This window comes from Hevea brasiliensis, chromosome 9, assembly GCF_030052815.1.
Source record: "Hevea brasiliensis isolate MT/VB/25A 57/8 chromosome 9, ASM3005281v1, whole genome shotgun sequence".
NCBI classification, from domain to species: domain Eukaryota; kingdom Viridiplantae; phylum Streptophyta; class Magnoliopsida; order Malpighiales; family Euphorbiaceae; genus Hevea; species Hevea brasiliensis.
This window is the reverse complement of record NC_079501.1, coordinates 13,530,235-13,549,372: the sequence shown is the minus strand read 5'-3', so window position 1 is coordinate 13,549,372 and position 19,138 is coordinate 13,530,235. Positions and strand designations below refer to the sequence as shown.

The following is a 19,138-nucleotide window of genomic DNA, read 5'->3' as shown; positions in this document are numbered from 1 at the left end:
TGAGTTGATGGATCAAGGTTTAATCCTAGATCTTTCAGATGAGGGGGTCTTGTTGGCTCATTTTTCAGTGAGGCCAGACTTGCGAGATGGAGTTAGAGTTTCCCAACACAGAGACCAACAATTAATGAAGATCATAGAAAGAGTACAGCAGGGTGAAGGTGGTGAGTTTGGATTTGCCAATGATGGCGCCCTAGTGCAAGGTTCTAGGATATGTGTGCCCAATGTGGACAACCTCAGGAATGAAATCATGCGAGAGGCACACTATACACTGTACAGTGTCCACACAGGTTCCACCAAGATGTACCATGATGTGAGAGATAGCTATTGGTGGAATGGCATGAAGAGAGGCATAGCAGACTTTGTGTCCAAGTGCTTGACTTGTCAGAAGGTGAAGTTTGAACACCGAGAGACCGTCGGGGAAGTTGCAAGAGCTCCTATCCCGGAATGGAAGTGGGAAATGATTTCTATGGATTTTGTGATTTGGGTTGCCTCGTACCACGCGAGGATATGATTCGATATGGGTAATTGTAGACCGCCTAACCAAATCGGCTCATTTATTGCTGTGAAGACTACATATTCTGTGGCACGATGCACGCGGCTCTACATTCGAGAAATAGTCGATTGCATGGAGTTTTGGCTTCCATAATATCGATAGAGGGCCCCGATTCACTTCTCGATTTTGGAGAAAGTTGCGAGAGGCACTTGGCACACGCTGAACTTGATGCGGCTTTCCACCCTCGACATGACGGGTCAGAAAGGACAATCCAAACACTGGAAGACATGCTTCGCATGAGTGTTTTGGATTTTGCAGGTCAATGGGATGAGCAGCTAGCTTTGGTGGAGTTTGCCTATAACAACAGTTATCACTCCAGCATAGGGATGGCACCCTATGAGGCACTATATGGAAGAAAGTGTAGGTCTCCTCTGTGTTGGACAGAAATGGGGGAAGCGAAGGTGCATGATGTAGACCTAGTGCAGTACACTTCAGAGGTAGTTCCTTTAATCGAGGAACGCAGTAAAACTTTCGATGGCGTAAGAGTTATGCGGACCCAGACGGAGGGATGTGGAGTTTGCGATGGCGACTATGTATTCCTGAAGGTTTCTCCAATGAAGGGAGTCATGAGATTTGGAAAGAAGGGCAAGTTGGCACCTCGCTATATTGGACCTTTTGAGGTTACGGATAGAGTTGGAGCAGTTGCCTACCGGTTGGAGCTACCACCCAATCTTTCTCACGTTCATCCCGTATTTCACATCTCTATGCTCAGGAAATACATTCTCGATCCTTCTCATGTACTACAGTCGGATGTAATAGAGCTAAAAGAGAACTTGACATTTGAGGAGCAACCTGTAGCCATAGTGGACTACCAAGTGAGACAGCTAAGATCAAAACAGATTCTTATGGTTAAGGTTTTGTGGAGGAGCCAGTCAGTGGAAGAGTGCACCTGGGAGTCAGAACGGGACATGCGTAGCAAGTACCCTTATCTATTCAATGTGTAATCATGTACTTTATTCTGCCTTGTGTAAAATTCGAGGACGAATTTTTTTTAAGGGGGGAAGAATGTAACACCCCTGATTTTTTATATATTATTATTGGGCTACGTGTAGGTATCCTCAATTCGCGGAAATTCGACAGTTGTCCGGATCTGTGAATTTCCGGCCAGACAGACCAGCTACCGGAAAAGTCTCTGAATTGGATCGAGGTTTTGGCTACCCCACCATTGTCAGGCATCCCGAGCGCGTTCCCGAAGTCGGAATCGGCAAAGGTAAACCCGAACCTTGCTTTTTCGTAATTTTCTAGTGCTTAAATAGGATTAAAAATCCATAAAATATTCGTGGTAGCTTAGAAAATTACGATTCTTTTTGCAATAGCTTAGTAATATTGCTAAGGACCGCGGGGCAAAGTTTTATAATTTTTAGAGCTTGTTTGGGCAGTTTTTGCAAAAATGATCAATAATAAGGACTAAATTGAAATTTTGCGTATTGTGATGGGTGATTGATTTGATGGGCCCAGGAGGGGCTGTGTGATATGATTGAACTGTTGATATATGGATTGTGAATATAGAAGTGCGTTTTTAGCCCTTTTGCAGGTTGGGTAGGTCCTAGGTATAGGGGAGACTCTGCCGGATTTTCGGCACGACTTAGGACGTATTGGTCTTTTTCTTTGTTGTATTGAGTCAAATTTGTATTAAATAATTGTAATATAATTGTCAGGTGAGCCGGGACAGCCTTCTTCCTCCGCCCAGCCGCCACAGTGATTGTCGTCAAGTCTGTGAGTAGAATATTAATTTTAATTGTAATTTCGATATTATTATATGTTCAGCATGCCCATGCATCACTTATATGCATATATTTATGTAGTTAAACTCTAGGCACGATTTTTGATGCATTGATAAATGTTAAAGTGCCATGTATGTTATTGTGGTAATTTGGAGCAGTGTGCGTGCGTTGGCGTGCGTGTGATGTGGTGTGGACTATGGATAGGACGGGTAGACACGGCTTGAGTTCTTCGCTGGGACCCGGTCCTTCGGGGTAGACACGGCTTGAGTTCTTTGCTGGGACCCCGATTTGGTATTTAAGTGGAAGTCCGAGCTGAGTTCTTCGCTGGCACCAGGTTGGATTTAAGAGAGCTGTATAGGGGATCAGCTCCCATATATTATGATTGATGTTACAGGGTGCGTGAGTGCTCCAAATTACCTTTTTGATGTTATGATGTGAAAATGATGTGGATGTTGCATTTCACTCTACAGGGTGCATTAGATTTAGATAGTTATAGAGATTATGGTTAAAATTGATATTTTACTCTCTGAGTCGAACGCTCACTCCTGTTCAATATTTTTCCAGGCCACAGGAGGATATTTTTGAGGTTAACCTGCTTCCTTTCCTCGCAGGTTGTTTATCAATATTTGTGTAATTTTATTTACTCCTAGAATTTCCGCATGTGTTAGAAGTATTTATTTGATTATGGTCTGTAATATTATTATCATGTTGGACCTGTAAACGTATAATGATATGCATGTTTGATGGATTGGATGAGGGAGCTGAGCTCCCATTTATTATTATGTTGATGAGTATGTGGAGGGTGAGCTGAGCTCCCCAATTGACTATATATTGTGTTTACAGGTCGGGTGAGTCGAAAACTCCCCGTTGGTAAGTCCATTTTATGGCCGGACTCTGTCCGTTTGTTTTCTTGAAATTGGGCCCAAATGGGCCTTAGAGTTGGGTAAATGAATAGTTAAGGCTTACTACGGGCCTCGGGGGCTTTAGGCTGGCCCAGGTCCTAGTGCCGGTCCGGCCCATAGGTTGGGTCGTGACATTGGAGTTTGAGATGATGGAATACAAATATTGGAAGTGTTTTTAACAGGTTCCGAAGAACTGTTTTCTCCATTTTTAGCCGGTACTCTGTCGGATTTTCTTTAAAATTTTCGGAATCTCAAATAAATAATAATTTTGATAAATGGCTTAAATAAATTATATTTCATAAACTAAATCCAAAACTACGACAACAATTAATTAATGTAAAAAAAATAGAGTGTGCCGGTACACCGTGTGACATTACTTACTCGGATATACTGTATACGGGTATGGGGTGTCACAATACATGTTTGTCAAAAAATTAGTATACATATATGTGTGTGAAATATTAAAAGTGTTTTATCTGTTTGTAATTTCATCCATTGTATTATAAGTATATTAAATTAAAAAATATATATATAAATTTATCAATTATTTCTTAATGTTATAATTAAACAAAATAATTAGAATTTCTCCATGATATCATAAAATTCTTTTTTATTTTCTTTTGACTTAATTAATTAAATTTTTAAAAAATAACAAATAGCTGCATAATCTATAAATGTTTAAATTTAAATATTTTATATAATTAATAATTAAAAAAATAATAAATAAACAAACCATCTAATTATTTTTTTAATAAATACTTTTTATAAAAAATAATTAAAAAAAGATAAGAATTTAATTAAAATAAAAATTAAAATATTTTATATTATTTAAATTTTAAATATTTTATATTTTTAAATAAAATTAATTTAAATTATCAACTTATTTATATTCTTTAAATTTAATATATATATATATATATATATATATATATTAAAATCTGGAATTATCAAAATAGAATAGAAAAATCGACCCAAAACATAATGGATTGATAATTTAAAGGGTTGTGTTCATAGCAGTAAATGCTAATCCCAATTACCATTTTCCTTTTTCTTGGCAAACGATTTAAAGATTCACCATATCTGGATTTAGTGAAAACTCACACCAACTTTTTTTTTTTATTAAAGTAAATATGCCAATCGTAATTAGGAAGTTCGTTATCATATAAATGAATAAAAATATTATAATTTATAATTAAAATTAAATTAATTATAAGAATAAATTTTAATTTAATAAAACTGAAATTATTTTTACGACTATAAATTTTTAAATTAAAAAAAAAAAAGGAAGAAAGTCTAACATTGGGATTTGAGAGTTCTCCAACTCAAATAGAAGTGATCCCTTTAGAGACACAAGCAACCAAGCACTCCGCTTTGCAGACAGCTGAATTTTTACAAGGATTATATAAAAGACATCCTTACATAACACCACAATCGTAAGTAATAATCATATATATAGGCAGTCACCAGAAGCCAGAAGAAGGAACAGAACTGTTTGTGTCTGTTTTAAAACAACATTATTTTCTTCCTCCATCTATAACTTACCCTTTATAAAGAAATTTAAAAAAAAAAAAAAAAGTATTCCATTGAGCCTTAGCTTTGTCTTATTCTATGCAGTTTCCCAGTTTTTTTTACCAATGTCTGTCCCTTTTCCTTGTTTATTTTATCTGCAACTCTTTATCCTCTTTTTTTTAGCAAAAACATCCGAAACACCATTAAGGTGAGAGAGATTAAAAGTGACGAACAAGCCGTGTGCTTTGCTCCATGTCAATAAGTCCATTCCTGAGGCAGACTCATCTCTTGGTTCTTTGCCGGCACCGTCCAGGATCGGCTCTTTTTCTGGAATTGCAGGCCATACCTTACATCACCCGTTAAGGCATCTACAAAATAAAAAAAAAATAAATAAATATATATCTATATATATATATATATATATATATATATATATATATATATATTATAAAGCAACAGATTAGAGCTACTTTGATCTTTTAAATATGCTAATGAGCCCACTTTAAAGTCTTAAAACCTTTTTGTTTAGGACTGAAAGCGGACCTAACTGCAGTTTGGCGAAAGAAAAAGTTACCATGTTGAGCAGGGAAACTAGCTCCATTGGATCTTGATTCAGAACCCATTTTGTCAAAGTGAAGTTTTAGGGATTGGACTACTCTTTCTGGTATAAAAACAGTGGAACACCCTGCAACAAGCAAAACCAAGATCATCTCATCAGTTCAACAGTACTTTTCTTTCTCCTTTTATATTACTTGGAATCAGGATTTTGCACAACTAATAGCTCAAATTGGTGTTAATTAATTTCTTGTCTCAGTCGTTGGCTGAAAGCAATTTGTGGAAGGACCAAACAACTAGTGGACCATCCAAGGAGGAAGATTCCACATTCCAGCTCACACTTGTCAAACTTAATTGCCAACGTTGAAATTTCGCAAAGATTAATAGAAATCATGCACCTGGAGCCGATTTGGATTCCACAAAATCATATTAAACCAACATAAAATCCAAACCTAATCTAGATGAATATGTGATGGGAGATACACCACACTAAGTCTAGAAGCTAACCACTACCAACACCCTCTGAGACCATAAATATCAACAAAAGAGAGACCAACTTTTTAGCCAAAAAGAAAGGTTCTTTAGCAATTACCTGGTTTCTTGCGTGACTCACAAGTATTGCCGATTCCTCTAGGCAAGAACACCCCTGTGCCAAAAGAACCGTTTCTTGAACCGGATTCACCAAGGAAAACTGCTGTCATCTCTGAACCGGTTCTCTGTTGCTGTTGCAGATTAGCCCATGAAACCCTTTGTCCATTACCCGACCCAGTACAAGCTCTCCCTTTGCTTTGATGAAATTGCCTGGCTTCTTGTTTATCATGCTCATTGTGATTAAACCCATTCGCTTGTTTTCCCCAATACAGAGACTCCTGTTTTTGCTTCATAATCTGCTCTTGTCTGAGCTTATAGAACTGCAATATAACCCACCAAGATTAACAAACAAATAGATCAAGTATTATGTTTTTGTACATACAAAACCAGATAAAAAGGTACTTACTTGAATAGCTCGTATTTGGTAATCAATTAGAGCCTGTTTAGAATGAATCTCAAGATTTGCGTTTCTGGGTTTCCTCGTGGCTAAAAATCTTTCACTATTATTATACCCGAACTTTTCTTCTTTCATCTTCAAGTTCTCAAACTTCCCTAACATGGAGACCTCTTCTTGGCTGGACCTCAACCGAGACCATTTTGTTGATTGGAGCGAACCAGCCAAACTCCATGCCTACAAACCAAAATATAAAACCGCAAATCAGAACTTGCATATAAATGCATCATACGAATATCAATCACATAGTGAGGGTAATACCTTATTTTCACGTCTGTTACCATCATCTTGGAGCATTGAGTGAGCCATTTGGCGAGTCAACCGAGCAATGTAATCGTCGTCTTGTTCACTATCTGACTCAGTTGAACCCAGTTCAGACTCAACAGGTGAGCTCAGAACAGAACCAAAATCAGATGAACTAAAGCAAGAAGGGCAGGTTTGGTTAAGGTGTCTATTGTTGTTGTCTGAGAGAATATTGGTGTTATCATCAGTGAAAAACTGGGACTGAGAAGGAAGCAATAATGAATCTGTGTTGTGTTGGTCAACGGCCATAATAAAGGAAATTGAGTTTGCTGCGCAAAGAGAAGTCCGATTGGAACTTACTTATTTGCTATTATGATCTGCTTAAAGGGAGACAGAGAGGTGGTGGTGGTAAGAGAGAGAAAAGCACAGACTTGAAGAACACAACATCCCGTGCTGCCAAGGTTTATAAAAGAACATAGTAAAGAAGGTGGGGGTGGGTCTCTTGCGTCTTGCTGGGGCAGTCAGTAGTGTAACTGTAATTGTAACTATAGCTCTGTGTTTTGGTTGGGCTTTAGTGGGAATTAGGCTAAATAAGATTATTCCATTTGGATTTGGAATAATATTTAAAAAAAGTTTTTGGTTGTGGTTAGGGTTTGGTAACTGGTCTTGCACCAGCACCACTACTGCCCACTTGCTTAAAAAAACGTCTTTTAGAAAAAAAAAAAAACTAAATATCGTTAAAAGCAGTTAGAAAAAATATTTTTTATTATTTTAAAACTTTTATGATTAAAATATATAAATTTAATTTCAAATTAATTTTTATTATTTCTTATTTAATATATTTAAAAAAATATTATATAATATTCTCAATATACATAAAAGTGATACTTTATATTTTATAAAAAAAATAAATCTCCTTTATAATATAAAAAATAAGCTTTACATCACATGGCTGTGAGTAAGCTCCACGTAACTGTAAAAAATATTACATATATATCTTAATAACATCTTTAAAAAAATATTTTATTAATAACTGTTTTAACAGTAATTTCGTAGCAATATATATATATATTTTTTTTATAGAGTCTGTACTTGAATCATACAAATGTTACTCTTGCCATGCCTGCCCAGTGGATATCATATTTTAATTTAAAGGTAACATTAATAGATTAGCAACACTTTTGTGTCAGAAAACCCAAATTAATGCAGATAGGAAGTTGAACCATTCTATTCATGAGTAATCAACCACATAAATTAAATAACTTTATTCACTTGTCAACAAACATTACTTTCTAATTAAATATTCTTATCCTACATCAAATGAAGCCTATATTTTAGTTTTTTTTTATGGAACTATTTTAAATAGTTTAAAGCAAAAACTGAAAAAATTTCATTGAGCATGCCTGGTTGTGTATATATGATCTCAAGACATTTTAATATCATTAATTTAAAACTCATTAATTATACATAATTATTTAAAAATAAAATAAAATTAGGTATCAAAATTTATGATTAACTAGAGACGAAAATTGAAGCGGTTTTATTTAGACATGTTACTCAAAATGTCCTAAAGACAAATTGTTATAAAAAATATTTCATTCTATTATACCCACCAGAAGTGGACGATTAATTAATGATTCTAATTAAATAAATATCGGTGTCATATGAGAAGTAGATATAGCAATGAATAGGAAATTCATAAAAATTACTTAACTAAATATGAATTTTATTAATTAATATTTTTAATATTTAAATATGTCATAAATTCAATTAAAATTTATATTTAATTACCTGAACTTATCCAAATGTAATTGTAATTTTGTACTCACTACTTCTGAAAAAAATAAAAAAAGCTAGATGGAACATTGTTAATGAAATATTTTAAATCTAAATAATTAGAGGTGATGAATTTTATTTTATTTTATTTTAATCATGGATTGAGTTAGTGATCCATTATGTGACTATTATAAAAATTAACTTTTATTTATTTCAATTTATATTTTTTTGTTTAGATTAATTAAGCTGAATTTATTGATTGGTTAATTTTTTTTTTAATTCAACTCTATATTCGATCAAAAATATATTAAATTAATGAATTAGCTATAATAATTGTTTGATAATATTGAAATGATACTTCTAAGTTGAAACTCTAATCATGAATAATAATTAAAAAATAATAATGGTGAGTGTGGTATGAGTACATTTCTGAAATAATTGGAACCCACACAACAAAGTCCAAAGAGTTAGTTGTTTTGGTTGGCCTTTAATTATGGCATTATTAGTTATTGCTATACATAAGTGATGTGAGTTAGTTGTTTATAGCTCATTGATACGTCTCGTTAATCTAATGGATTAGTGGATATATAATCACTTGCATTCCAATCCCTAATCTGTTTCTGAAAATCCCCTCTTTTATAGTTTGATTACTTCAATTCCACCGAATGATATGCAGATTCTAATTTTATTAATATCAGTCAATATCATTATCATTTTAATTATTGATTAAAAGTTGATTACCAGAGGAACAGGACTAAAAATTAATGTTTAGAAGTTAAAAATAATTATTAAAAATAAACTAAATAAAATTATGATAAAAATATAGGTATTCAAATAAAATATATAAAACTATAAGAGATTTAAATTAAATAAATTTACATAAAAATGGAAAGATAAAAATAAAAATAAAATTATTGACAAGGTAAATAGTAATTAAAAAAAGAAACACAAATTTTATAAGTAAAATTTTAAATTTAAAAAAAATTTAAGAGGGATAAACAGTAATTAAAAAAATAAAATATAAAATTAAAATTAAAATTTTAAAAACTTTAACTAATTTCGCAAAGGGACGGTAATGGAATGAGTATTTGTCCGACTAAATCATAATAGAATAGTTTGGATAATATATAATCAAGTTTAAGGTAGATTTAAATTTAAATTTGAGGAATAATATTCATGATAAATTAAGATCGAGTTCAAGTTTTACATTATAGGTATTCGTTATTTAAATGCGTTTATATAAATAATAAATTAAATATAAAAGATTATAATAATATTTAAAAATTTTGTATACATTATATTAAATAAAAATAATTTAAACATTTGTTAGAATTATAATTTTTTTAAAAATAATTTATTAATAAAAATATTATATATATTATTAATTAAAATATATAAAATTAAACAAAATTCAAGTATTTATTAAATAATAATAATAATAATTAGATTTGAGTAGTTAAAATAATTTTTTTATCAAATTTAAAATAAATTTAAATATTAAAAATATTAATCAAATTTAAATTTAGTGATTTTCAGAGTTATCTCCATTGCAATCCCCTTATACCACTGTAGGCCTCGCGTATGCTACAAAATTCACACGCGAGTTTCTATTTAGTGTGAAAGAATGCAAAAATTATATTATAATTATTTTTAATAAAATAAAAACATATATAATTAATAATTTTTAATTTAATAACATTCAGAAAAAATTCCCAATCGTTATATTAATTCGTACTTCAACAGTTTCATGATAAAATATTTTTAAATATTAATAATTTTTATTTAAAAATATAAAAAAATAAAAACTTTGAATTCAACTTTTCTCATGATAAATCTATTTTAAAAATTATATTTAATTGTATAGTCTATTAATAATTATTCAATCAATTAAATATTTATTAGAATAAAAAAATTAATTTATAATTTGAATTTAATTACAACTTGAATTAATGAAATATAGTCAATTATATTATCAAATCGGACATAATTATTCTGATTAATTATAAATAATATCAGAATACTTGGATCTAGAGAAGTTTACGAGAAGAGAATTTGGGTTTTAATGGCCCAATCAAACCCAATGTTTCATGCAGTTACGGGTGGCCATCGGTTTGAGCTGAACAGTTAGTCGTAATTTCAATTTCTTTTTTTTTTTTAAATAATTTTAATCTGATTTTATTTTATTATAATTTTGATTAAATTTGATGATTAAAACTGAAACTCTATCCAATTCAAAAAGAAAGAGAAAGCAGTCTGATCCTAATCGATTTTAATATGACTTTAGTCTTATATTAAATTGATCTGATTTGAATCTAAATTGGGTCATGACCAAGAGTAATCGTTTTAGTGCGGGGATCCTTATTCTTTTAGGCTTTAGTCTTCCCTTAATTTGATTGAAGCAAAGTAGTTATATATACATATATATATTTCACATTTATCATGATAATATATCCAGACATTAAGATAAGATAGCACGTATTATAATATTATAAATTAATATAAAAATATTATTAAAAATTTTTCATTATAAAATTTATGTAATTTGTATTTATTAATAATAGCGAATGATATGCGGTTAAAGTCTATATTTATTGTAATGTTAGTTAATAATTGTTTTATTTTATTAATGAATTTTTATAATATGAAAATAATTTTTAGATTTATTAAATTTTAATTTTAAATTTTAATAAATTTAAATTAAAAAAATATCATGGACCATCGATTAAAAAATATTAAAACATCAATTTAAAAAATGTGTTGATGTGGATGCCACATCAGTATTGGGAGAATGAGAGTCGAAATGATTTATCCATGTCCAAATTGATGTCAGTAAATATAAAGGAAGGAAGGCTTTCTGTTAAAAAAGAAAAACAAAGTAAGGAAGAACAATTTCATCTTAATCATCTCCTCGTTTTCTTGGTTCCATTTACATAAACCTCAAGCTTTTTTTCATGGGGATTTGACTCGGTTCCTTTTCTTGAGGATTTGGATTTCAAGAAAATATGGAAAAGGCAAGGAATATAGGTTTGGCCATGGACTTTTCCAAGGGAAGCAAATTAGGTCTCAAATGGGCAATCGATAATCTACTTGACAAAGGTGACACCCTCTATTTCGTCCACGTCAAGCCCTCACAGGGAGATGAGTCTCGCAACCTTGTTTGGTCCACCACTGGTTCACGTAAGTTCTACTATTTTCATTTTTTTTTTTAAATATTCATCATTTTTTTTGTTTAATTTGTAATTGCAGTACTTGATTTTTTTTTTTTTTATATGTTAATGTTCATGTTCATGTTGTGTAGCTCTGATTCCATTGGTGGAGTTTCGTGATCAGGAGGTAGCAAAGAAGCATGACGTCAAACTTGATCCAGAGGTTCTGGATATGTTAGACACTGTCTCTAGGCAGAAACAGGTGCCTTCTTGATCTTTCAATTATGCTCTTGTTCTTGATCTGTTTCTTGTTTTCCATCTGATGTTTAGCAGATAAAGAAAAGGGCATAAATTTGCATAAATTGAAACATAGGTGACTGTAGTGGCAAAAATTTTCTGGGGAGATGCAAGGGACAGATTATGTGAGGCAGTAGGGGATCTAAAGCTTGACTGTTTGGTCATGGGTAGCAGAGGCCTTGGTTCCATGCAAAGGTACATACTGCTACAAGGTCTTATTGAAAGGTAGATGAATCAGTTGAGATCAAACAAGCAACACAGCTGACAAGCATATAAATTGTTTGAATTACAGGGTGCTGGTTGGAAGTGTGACCAACTACTGTGATGACAAATGCAACTTGCCCTGTGACTATAGCCAAGGATCCAAATGCTCATGGGTTCTGATTAATTGCAACGGTGATATATGCTTTTTCTTTCTTTGACTTGTCCCTGCTTGTATTGAAAAGTAAGGGGTTCAGAGTTTTCTGCCGCTGTTCAAAGGCTATCTTAATATTATATAATATTGTAGTTATTATTTAAAGGTTTCATGTATTTGAATCTTGCTCCATATGGTTATCTTCAACATTTTTGAACGGTAATTTTGCTAATAAATTTTAGGAGTATGAATAAGCAGTAAAGGCTTTATGTAGTTTAGAATGATCAGCAAATTCAAATGGCTAGCTAAAGGTAACTGGATTTTATTTTGATGGAAAAGTAGAGTACTGTATCAGCTTGGATAGTTCATCTTTGTTGTGAAATCTATTACAACTAAACTGAAATGAAGATATTACAAGCCGGCCCGTCCACGGGGCCCAAAATCTTATTTGCTATATGATTAGTAATACGGGATTTGTGAATAATCATGGAGATTATTTTAGTTGGAAGAAGATTTTGCAGCCTCTAGATGAGCTCTAATGAAAGCAATATGTTTCTCTCTCGGAGGAATGCATTCATTGACCACATCTATTTTGAGTAGCTTTTCTATCCATTTGCATATAGCTGGAAGTTTCTCTTTACTGATCAATTCCACTTGCGTAACTTCTTGATTGACTTGAAATGCACGGGCTATAAAAAATACCACAATGTCTAGGTATCCAATACTCCCACCTCCGAAGAAGTCCTTTCCGTTCAGCTCATTCTCAAGAAAATTAAGCTTCTGATACACTTGTTCAATGATCTGCTCTTGCTCTTTCCCTTCTGCTGCAATGGTCTTTAGAGCTGTCGGCAAGATCTGCATTAATTGTCAATATCAGTAAACCTGTCTTATGAGTATAATTAAGCCAAAAATTGGGGAACTGATTTATCTACCTGTTCATGAAAAAATTTAGCCCAGAAGCGAGCTATAGCTCTGTCATAAGGATCTTTCGGCAACAAGGGATTGTTTTGCCAGGTTTCATCGATGTACTCAAGGATGACAAGTGATTCTGCAATTGGTTTTTCATTGTGTACGAGCACAGGAATCTTCTTATGGACAGGGTTATACTCAAGGAGGAGAGGACTCTTGTTGGAGAGGTCTTCTTCTATGTAATGATATTGTACCCCTTTCAGCTTGAGCGCTAGCTCTACTGTGTGGCTGAAAGGACTAGCCCACATTCCAAAAAGCTTCACTTCTGCCATTTGGGCTTCTGCAGATCAAAGAAATGTGTTGCACAACTTGCTTCATTCCATATTTAGCCTTTTATATCAAGGACAGTTTCTTGATGAGCAAGTCTATAGGACAGTTATCCTTAATAAATGCCAAGACTTGAAGCGTTTGAAAATTCAAATTCTTGACATATTAGTTCGGAAAATTATACAGGGTTTTGCTTAAAATTTGCGATGTCATGGATGACCTCATAAACAAACAAATATGGGCAGACCGATTGTATTGTGGAATTTGCCTCTCCAACTCCAAAGATATTAATAACAACGACTGCTTCTCAACCAACTAGTATAAAGTGGAAAATTTCTCCTTTGTGAACAACACAATGCTGCAACGTTTGAAATCCTAATTTATCCTCTTAGATGCGAGTCTCTAGTCACGAATTCTAGGCCCCATCCCCATTAATGGCTTTCCACCGCCCGTATTGTTACGTTGTACCATAAACCATAAAACTTAACAAAGAAAGGTAGAAAGATGAGGCGACATGGCAGCATCGTAGAAGCTCACATCAAGGAAGCCTTGGCAAACCCAATTCAAGATACCTTGCCATGCTGGTAGGATGTGCCAGGTTATTTAAAGTAGCAGGTTGGTTGTCAGTTGGCCTCAATAATGCTCAGACACATACTCCAAGCACAATGCCATTGCAGTTTGCGGATGCAACGTGGTACCACAAATGCATTGGGCACACTAACAATTGGTAAGTAACATGGTTTTATGCCCCTTTTATTTGATTAGGCTCCCTTCAAATGGCAACAATCTGGAAATGGAATTTCCATATAGATTCTGAATATGGATGACACCAACTTATTGAACATAAAGGTATCTATCACCCAGGTTTGACAAGATTATCAAACAGATGATGATGAGATCAAAAGAAAAAAAACAAAAAGAAGAGAAAACTTAAATCTACTAATTAAGGCATCTCTTTAGTTGGAAGCAGACTTCAGACCTTCAATCCGACCTCTATAAAAGGCAAGATGTTCCCCTCTTGGAGGCAAGGATTGCTTGACCGCATCTATTTCACTCATTTTCCCGATCCATTTGCTCAAGAATGGAAATTTGTTTTCACTGATAAAATCCGTCTGCCTAACTTCACGAGACACTTGGAACCAGTACAATACAGCAAATGCCACAATGTCCAAGTATCCGATGCTCTCTCCTCCGAAGAATTCCTGCCCTTTTAGCACCTTCTCAAGCAGCTTCAGATTTTGATCTAATTCTTCGTTCTGCTGGTTTATTACCTGCTTCCCTTTAGTCTGGACAGCCGATTGCAAGATCTGCAGGGGGAGAAATTGTAAAAGTACCACTGAGACCAGCTGAATGGAAAAACATTTACAAGCCAGGAAGGAGAGTAAGACTGTGAGAGGAAGTGATTGATTTTACCTTTTCATCTACGAATTTTGCCCAGAAACGAGCAATGGCTCTGTCGTTGGGGTTCTCAGGCAAAATGGGATTGTTTTTCCAGGTCTCATCAATGTACTCAAGAATGACAAGAGATTCTGCAATTGGTTTTCCATTGTGAACGAGCACAGGAATTTTTTTATGAACTGGGTTATACTCGAGAAGCAAAGAGCTCTTATTGGAGAAGTCTTCTTCAATGTACTCATACACGATCCCTTTCAGTTTCAGGGCCAGACGTATTCTGCAATTGAAAGGACTAGCCCACATTCCAATTAGCTTCACTTCTTCTTCTGCCATTTTGGAATCTGCACCATGCACCTTGTTTAGGGATCCGTGATTGTTGTGCGTACCTTTTATAGACAACATCCTGATAAGCAAGTCCTGAACATAGTTTGACAATTCCGAAATTCCTACTGGTTAGAATTTGAAGATATCGACCTTTTTGACTTTTTCAGTTCTGGAATTATCAGTCAGAGCATTTGATAACACCACCTGCAAGCAGCGACTTCATTTATGGATACATCCATATGAAGGGATATTGCCGAATTCTTCTTGCTACGAATATATTGGCACAAGTTCGGCAGTCTTTGAATCCAAGAATATGCGAATTTGCCATTGGGGAGGATCTTAAGGTCCCTCAACACTGACATTTTCCATTTTTCTTTTACGGTTAATGTATTCTTCTGATCTGAGGACTCTCGAGACAAATAACTCTCAGAAAATAAAAAAAAAGGGCTTTGGGTTGCATGTTAAGGCATTTATTCGAGACCAAAATCTTTTATTATTAGGAATTTCAAATCCATAACAGTATAGCTAGCCATAATATATGTTGCGTGATATTGTAATATTGACTTTGTTATAATTTCAAATCTAAATAGAATTAGGATTTAATTAATTAAAATTAATTAGAAAGTTATAAAATTAAAAAAAAAAAAAAAGAAATCGGCAAAAGAAGCCCAACCTAGCATTGAACTTGGAAAACAAAAAGAAAGTCCAAATTGGACTTGCATGTGATGGCCAATATATATTGGCGGACAGTGGCCATTAAGTTGAAATTGATAGGTGCACTGCAGTTGAAGGCAATCGAATTGTGAGAGTTGGTGATTTTGAAGGTTTCCTTATTAGTGATTTATTTGATAAAGTGAGGCTGTGGACTACGTTATTTTGTGTTCTTTAATTTGTTTAATTTACATGAGTCTGATTTTTTAACAGACTTACTTGGCAAAAGAATTGCAAACTCATTAGTCATCAAGCCTTCTTGCTGCTCACCTCAGGTAATCTATAAGTTTCTCCATCGATTCCATTTTTCTCCCCTTTGATTTAATTGTTGAAACCTATGACAATTTATGAAGTTTGACTCATACTTTGCTAAGTTATTGTTCAGTGAGTTAATTTCTAAAAAGAAATGAGAATATCTAATAGGATATGAATACCTAAATTTCTGCATTATAAAATAGGTATTCCATTAGTCAATTATCAATATCACTGATCACATACTAGTGTAGCTTTGCGCATATCTGTGATACTCGAAATTTTCCTCATGGCAGAAATCTTCCACATTGAGAAAACCAAACTTTTTATTCATAATGTTAAGGCATAATCAGAACAAGTTAACAAGCATAATGATACGTGGAGAAGAAAAATGTACAGAACAAAGAAACAAAGAAGGAAAATAGACACAGAAACTATTTATTTGGATGCAGATGTTGCAGCCTGGCCTCCAGTACGAGCTTTGAGAAAAGCAAAATATTTGTCTTTTGGAGGCAGGCACTGATTGACTACATCTATTTCATGGAGCTTTCCCATCCACTTACATAAAACTGGAAATTTCTCTTCACTGATCAATCCTATCTGCATAACTTCTCGAAGCACGTGGAGCCAATACACTATAAAAAAACGCCACAACGTCTATGTATCCAATTCTCTCAAACCAAGCAGGCAGGCATTAATCGACCCCATCAATTTCGCAGAATTTTCTCAGCCACTTGCAAAAGACTGGGAGTTTCTCTTCATTGTGCAGAACTTCAGGGCGCCTTTCGTAATACCAATGGGCTATCACAAATGCGACAATATCTAGGTATCCAATATGCTCTCTCCTCCATAGAATTCCTTTCCTATTAGCTCCTTCTCCAGCAGCTTCAGATTTTGATATACTTCTTCATTGAGCTGATCTAGCTCCTCCTCTGTAGCCCAATCCCTCTTGTAAGCTGCTTGCATTATCTGCATCAATTGTCAATATCATTGAGATGCATCAGCTGCCTGAATTACCGTATAAATCTCTGAGATTGGGGTTCAAATAATTTGTAATGGCTTCTGATGAAACAGCTTAATCAACAATACAAACGATAAGCCAATGATGTAAAAATATGAGTAAATTTACCTTTTCGTCGATGAATTTAGCCCAGAAACGAGCTACAGCTCTGTTGTAAGGATCCTTAGGCAAGATGGGATTGTTTTGCCTGGTTTCGTCTACGTACTCAAGAATGACAAGCGACCCTGCAACATGTTTTCCATTGTGCACTAACACAGGAAATTTTTTGTGAACTGGGTTATACTTGAGAAGCAAGAGACTATTGTTTGAGAGGTCTTCCCCAATAAAGTACTCATACTTGATCCCTTTCAGTTTCAGGGCGAGTAGTATTCTACTACTAAATGGCCAAATCCACGTACTAAATAGCTTCACTTGTTCTGCCATTTTTGATCCTGCAATATAAGATTGTCTATAATCCTTAATTTATGTACAGGCACATGGAGTTATTGATAAGCAATTTGGAATAAATATATTATATAATTTGAATCCTGCAATATTAGATTAAGAATTCTATAACCCTTAATTTATATCCAGGCACATGAAGTTTCTTGTTAAGCAAGTTGGAATAAAGTTATTATATAATTTCATTTCAGGGGTTGGATAAAGTAAAGATTCATGTTGAGATTGGCTACCTGTGAAAGTCATTAAAAAATATTAATGGATCCATAGCTTGTTTAATTTAATTTAATTGTTTGTTTAGTAGTTGAAGGCTGACTTACTAGAAATAGATCAAGATGTTATTGCAAGGTTGAACAAACTTACAGAACACAACAATACTGACATTGGCATCTGAGCAGCCACGCACAATCCTCAAACCTTCCTAATTATCAACTATTTAACAAACCCAACATTTATTTAGAAGCAGATTTAGGAAAGAAAATAAAATATACTTAGAATGATGAAACATTCTGTTTATTTGGGAGCTGATTTTGCAGCTTCAAAGCGAGCCTTAATAAAAGCAGCGTGTTTATCTCTCGGAGGCAGGCATTTCTTCACCACATCTATTTCGCGTAGCTTTCCCAGCCATTTGTGTAATACTGGGAATTTTTCTTCACTGATAAACTCCACTTGCATAACTTCTTCACTAGCTACTTGAAACCAATGGGCTACAACAAATGCCACAATGTCTAGGAATCCAATTTTCTCACCTCCAAAGAATTCCTTTCCTTCTAGCTCCTTCTCAAGTAGCTTCAGGTTCTGATGAACTTCTTGTTTGAGCTGCTCTAGCTCCTCCCCTTTGACCTTATTAGTTTTTAAACCTGTTTCCAGTATCTGCATCAATCGTTAATAAAAAAATGAGACCAGCTAAATCTCCATATATATAATCACATGTATAAGCCAAAAGGAAAAAATAGAAACAAGTGATGATTCGTCTACCTTTTCCTCCACGAATTTAGCCCAAAAACGAGCTATGGCTCTGCTGTAAGGATCCTTAGGCAAGATGGGATTGTTTTGCCAAGTCTCGTCTATGTACTCAAGAATGACGAGTGATTCTGCAATTGGTTTTCCATTGTGCACGAGCACAGGAACTTTTTTATGAACTGGGTTGTACTTGAGAAGCAGGGGACTCTTGTTGGACAGGTCTTCCTCAATATACTGATATTGGATCCCTTTTATTTTCAGGGCTAGTTCAATTCTGCGACTAAACGGACTAATACACATGCCAAATAGTATCACTTCTTGTTCTGCCATTTTGGATTCTGCACTTGTAGTTTAGCTATGGATATTGAAGTAGAATGGCGCATGCAGGTGTTCTGAATTTATACTCGAGGCAATATGAAGTTTCTTGATAAGCAAGTTGGGATCAAAGCTATTATATATAATTCTATTCCAATTACATAGAATTCAAAGTCTACATCAATTTAATTTTGATATCCAGAACTATGGATTCGTTGTATACAGCGGCAGCAATGTCATCAATGACCTCAAGATAGTGTCTGGATTTTCTATATATATATACACTTTAGTTTATTCTAACAAAGTTGACCCTTGCAAAATTCAACAAGATTTAACTACCACCTTTTAGCACACAGGAGTGTCAGAAATTTAAATTTT

The 19,138-nt window shown here is 33.9% G+C and overlaps 5 protein-coding genes, 1 long non-coding RNA gene and 1 pseudogene across 6 annotated transcripts; 2 read left to right on the top strand and 5 right to left on the bottom strand.

The window, feature by feature from the left end:
• The first annotated feature begins 1,610 nt into the window (after positions 1 to 1,610).
• LOC131183097 (uncharacterized) lies at positions 1,611 to 3,194 on the top strand. Its single transcript, XR_009151253.1, has 3 exons — positions 1,611 to 1,763; positions 2,212 to 2,269; positions 2,842 to 3,194. It is a non-coding gene; the product is annotated as an uncharacterized LOC131183097 (long non-coding RNA).
• A 1,284-nt stretch (positions 3,195 to 4,478) lies between these two features.
• On the bottom strand, positions 4,479 to 7,080 carry LOC110636936 (uncharacterized). The gene is made up of 5 exons (XM_058153011.1): positions 6,550 to 7,080; positions 6,241 to 6,465; positions 5,836 to 6,154; positions 5,263 to 5,373; positions 4,479 to 5,056 (listed from the first exon to the last, which is right to left on the bottom strand). Exons 1-5 carry the CDS (start codon positions 6,838 to 6,840, stop codon positions 4,944 to 4,946), a joined length of 1,059 nt encoding a protein of 352 aa, XP_058008994.1. The 5' UTR covers positions 6,841 to 7,080; the 3' UTR covers positions 4,479 to 4,943.
• Positions 7,081 to 11,083: 4,003 nt separating this feature from the next.
• On the top strand, positions 11,084 to 12,326 carry LOC110636923 (universal stress protein PHOS32). The gene is given in 5 exon segments (XM_021786816.2): positions 11,084 to 11,484; positions 11,606 to 11,715; positions 11,827 to 11,945; positions 12,043 to 12,070; positions 12,072 to 12,326. Coding segments are annotated over 5 exon segments (495 nt in total). The 5' UTR covers positions 11,084 to 11,309; the 3' UTR covers positions 12,135 to 12,326.
• A 77-nt stretch (positions 12,327 to 12,403) lies between these two features.
• Positions 12,404 to 13,398, bottom strand: LOC110636922 (glutathione S-transferase U7). The gene is made up of 2 exons (XM_021786815.2): positions 13,038 to 13,398; positions 12,404 to 12,960 (listed from the first exon to the last, which is right to left on the bottom strand). The coding sequence occupies exons 1-2, from the start codon at positions 13,344 to 13,346 to the stop codon at positions 12,604 to 12,606; spliced, it is 666 nt and encodes a 221-aa protein (XP_021642507.1). The 5' UTR covers positions 13,347 to 13,398; the 3' UTR covers positions 12,404 to 12,603.
• A 167-nt stretch (positions 13,399 to 13,565) lies between these two features.
• Positions 13,566 to 15,300, bottom strand: LOC110636920 (glutathione S-transferase U7-like). The gene is made up of 2 exons (XM_021786814.2): positions 14,755 to 15,300; positions 13,566 to 14,648 (listed from the first exon to the last, which is right to left on the bottom strand). The coding sequence occupies exons 1-2, from the start codon at positions 15,136 to 15,138 to the stop codon at positions 14,298 to 14,300; spliced, it is 735 nt and encodes a 244-aa protein (XP_021642506.2). The 5' UTR covers positions 15,139 to 15,300; the 3' UTR covers positions 13,566 to 14,297.
• Positions 15,301 to 16,378: 1,078 nt separating this feature from the next.
• Positions 16,379 to 17,685, bottom strand: LOC110636929 (glutathione S-transferase U7-like; annotated as a pseudogene).
• Positions 17,686 to 17,798: 113 nt separating this feature from the next.
• On the bottom strand, positions 17,799 to 18,837 carry LOC110636979 (glutathione S-transferase U7-like). The gene is made up of 2 exons (XM_021786889.2): positions 18,461 to 18,837; positions 17,799 to 18,355 (listed from the first exon to the last, which is right to left on the bottom strand). Exons 1-2 carry the CDS (start codon positions 18,773 to 18,775, stop codon positions 17,996 to 17,998), a joined length of 675 nt encoding a protein of 224 aa, XP_021642581.1. The 5' UTR covers positions 18,776 to 18,837; the 3' UTR covers positions 17,799 to 17,995.
• Positions 18,838 to 19,138: the final 301 nt, after the last annotated feature.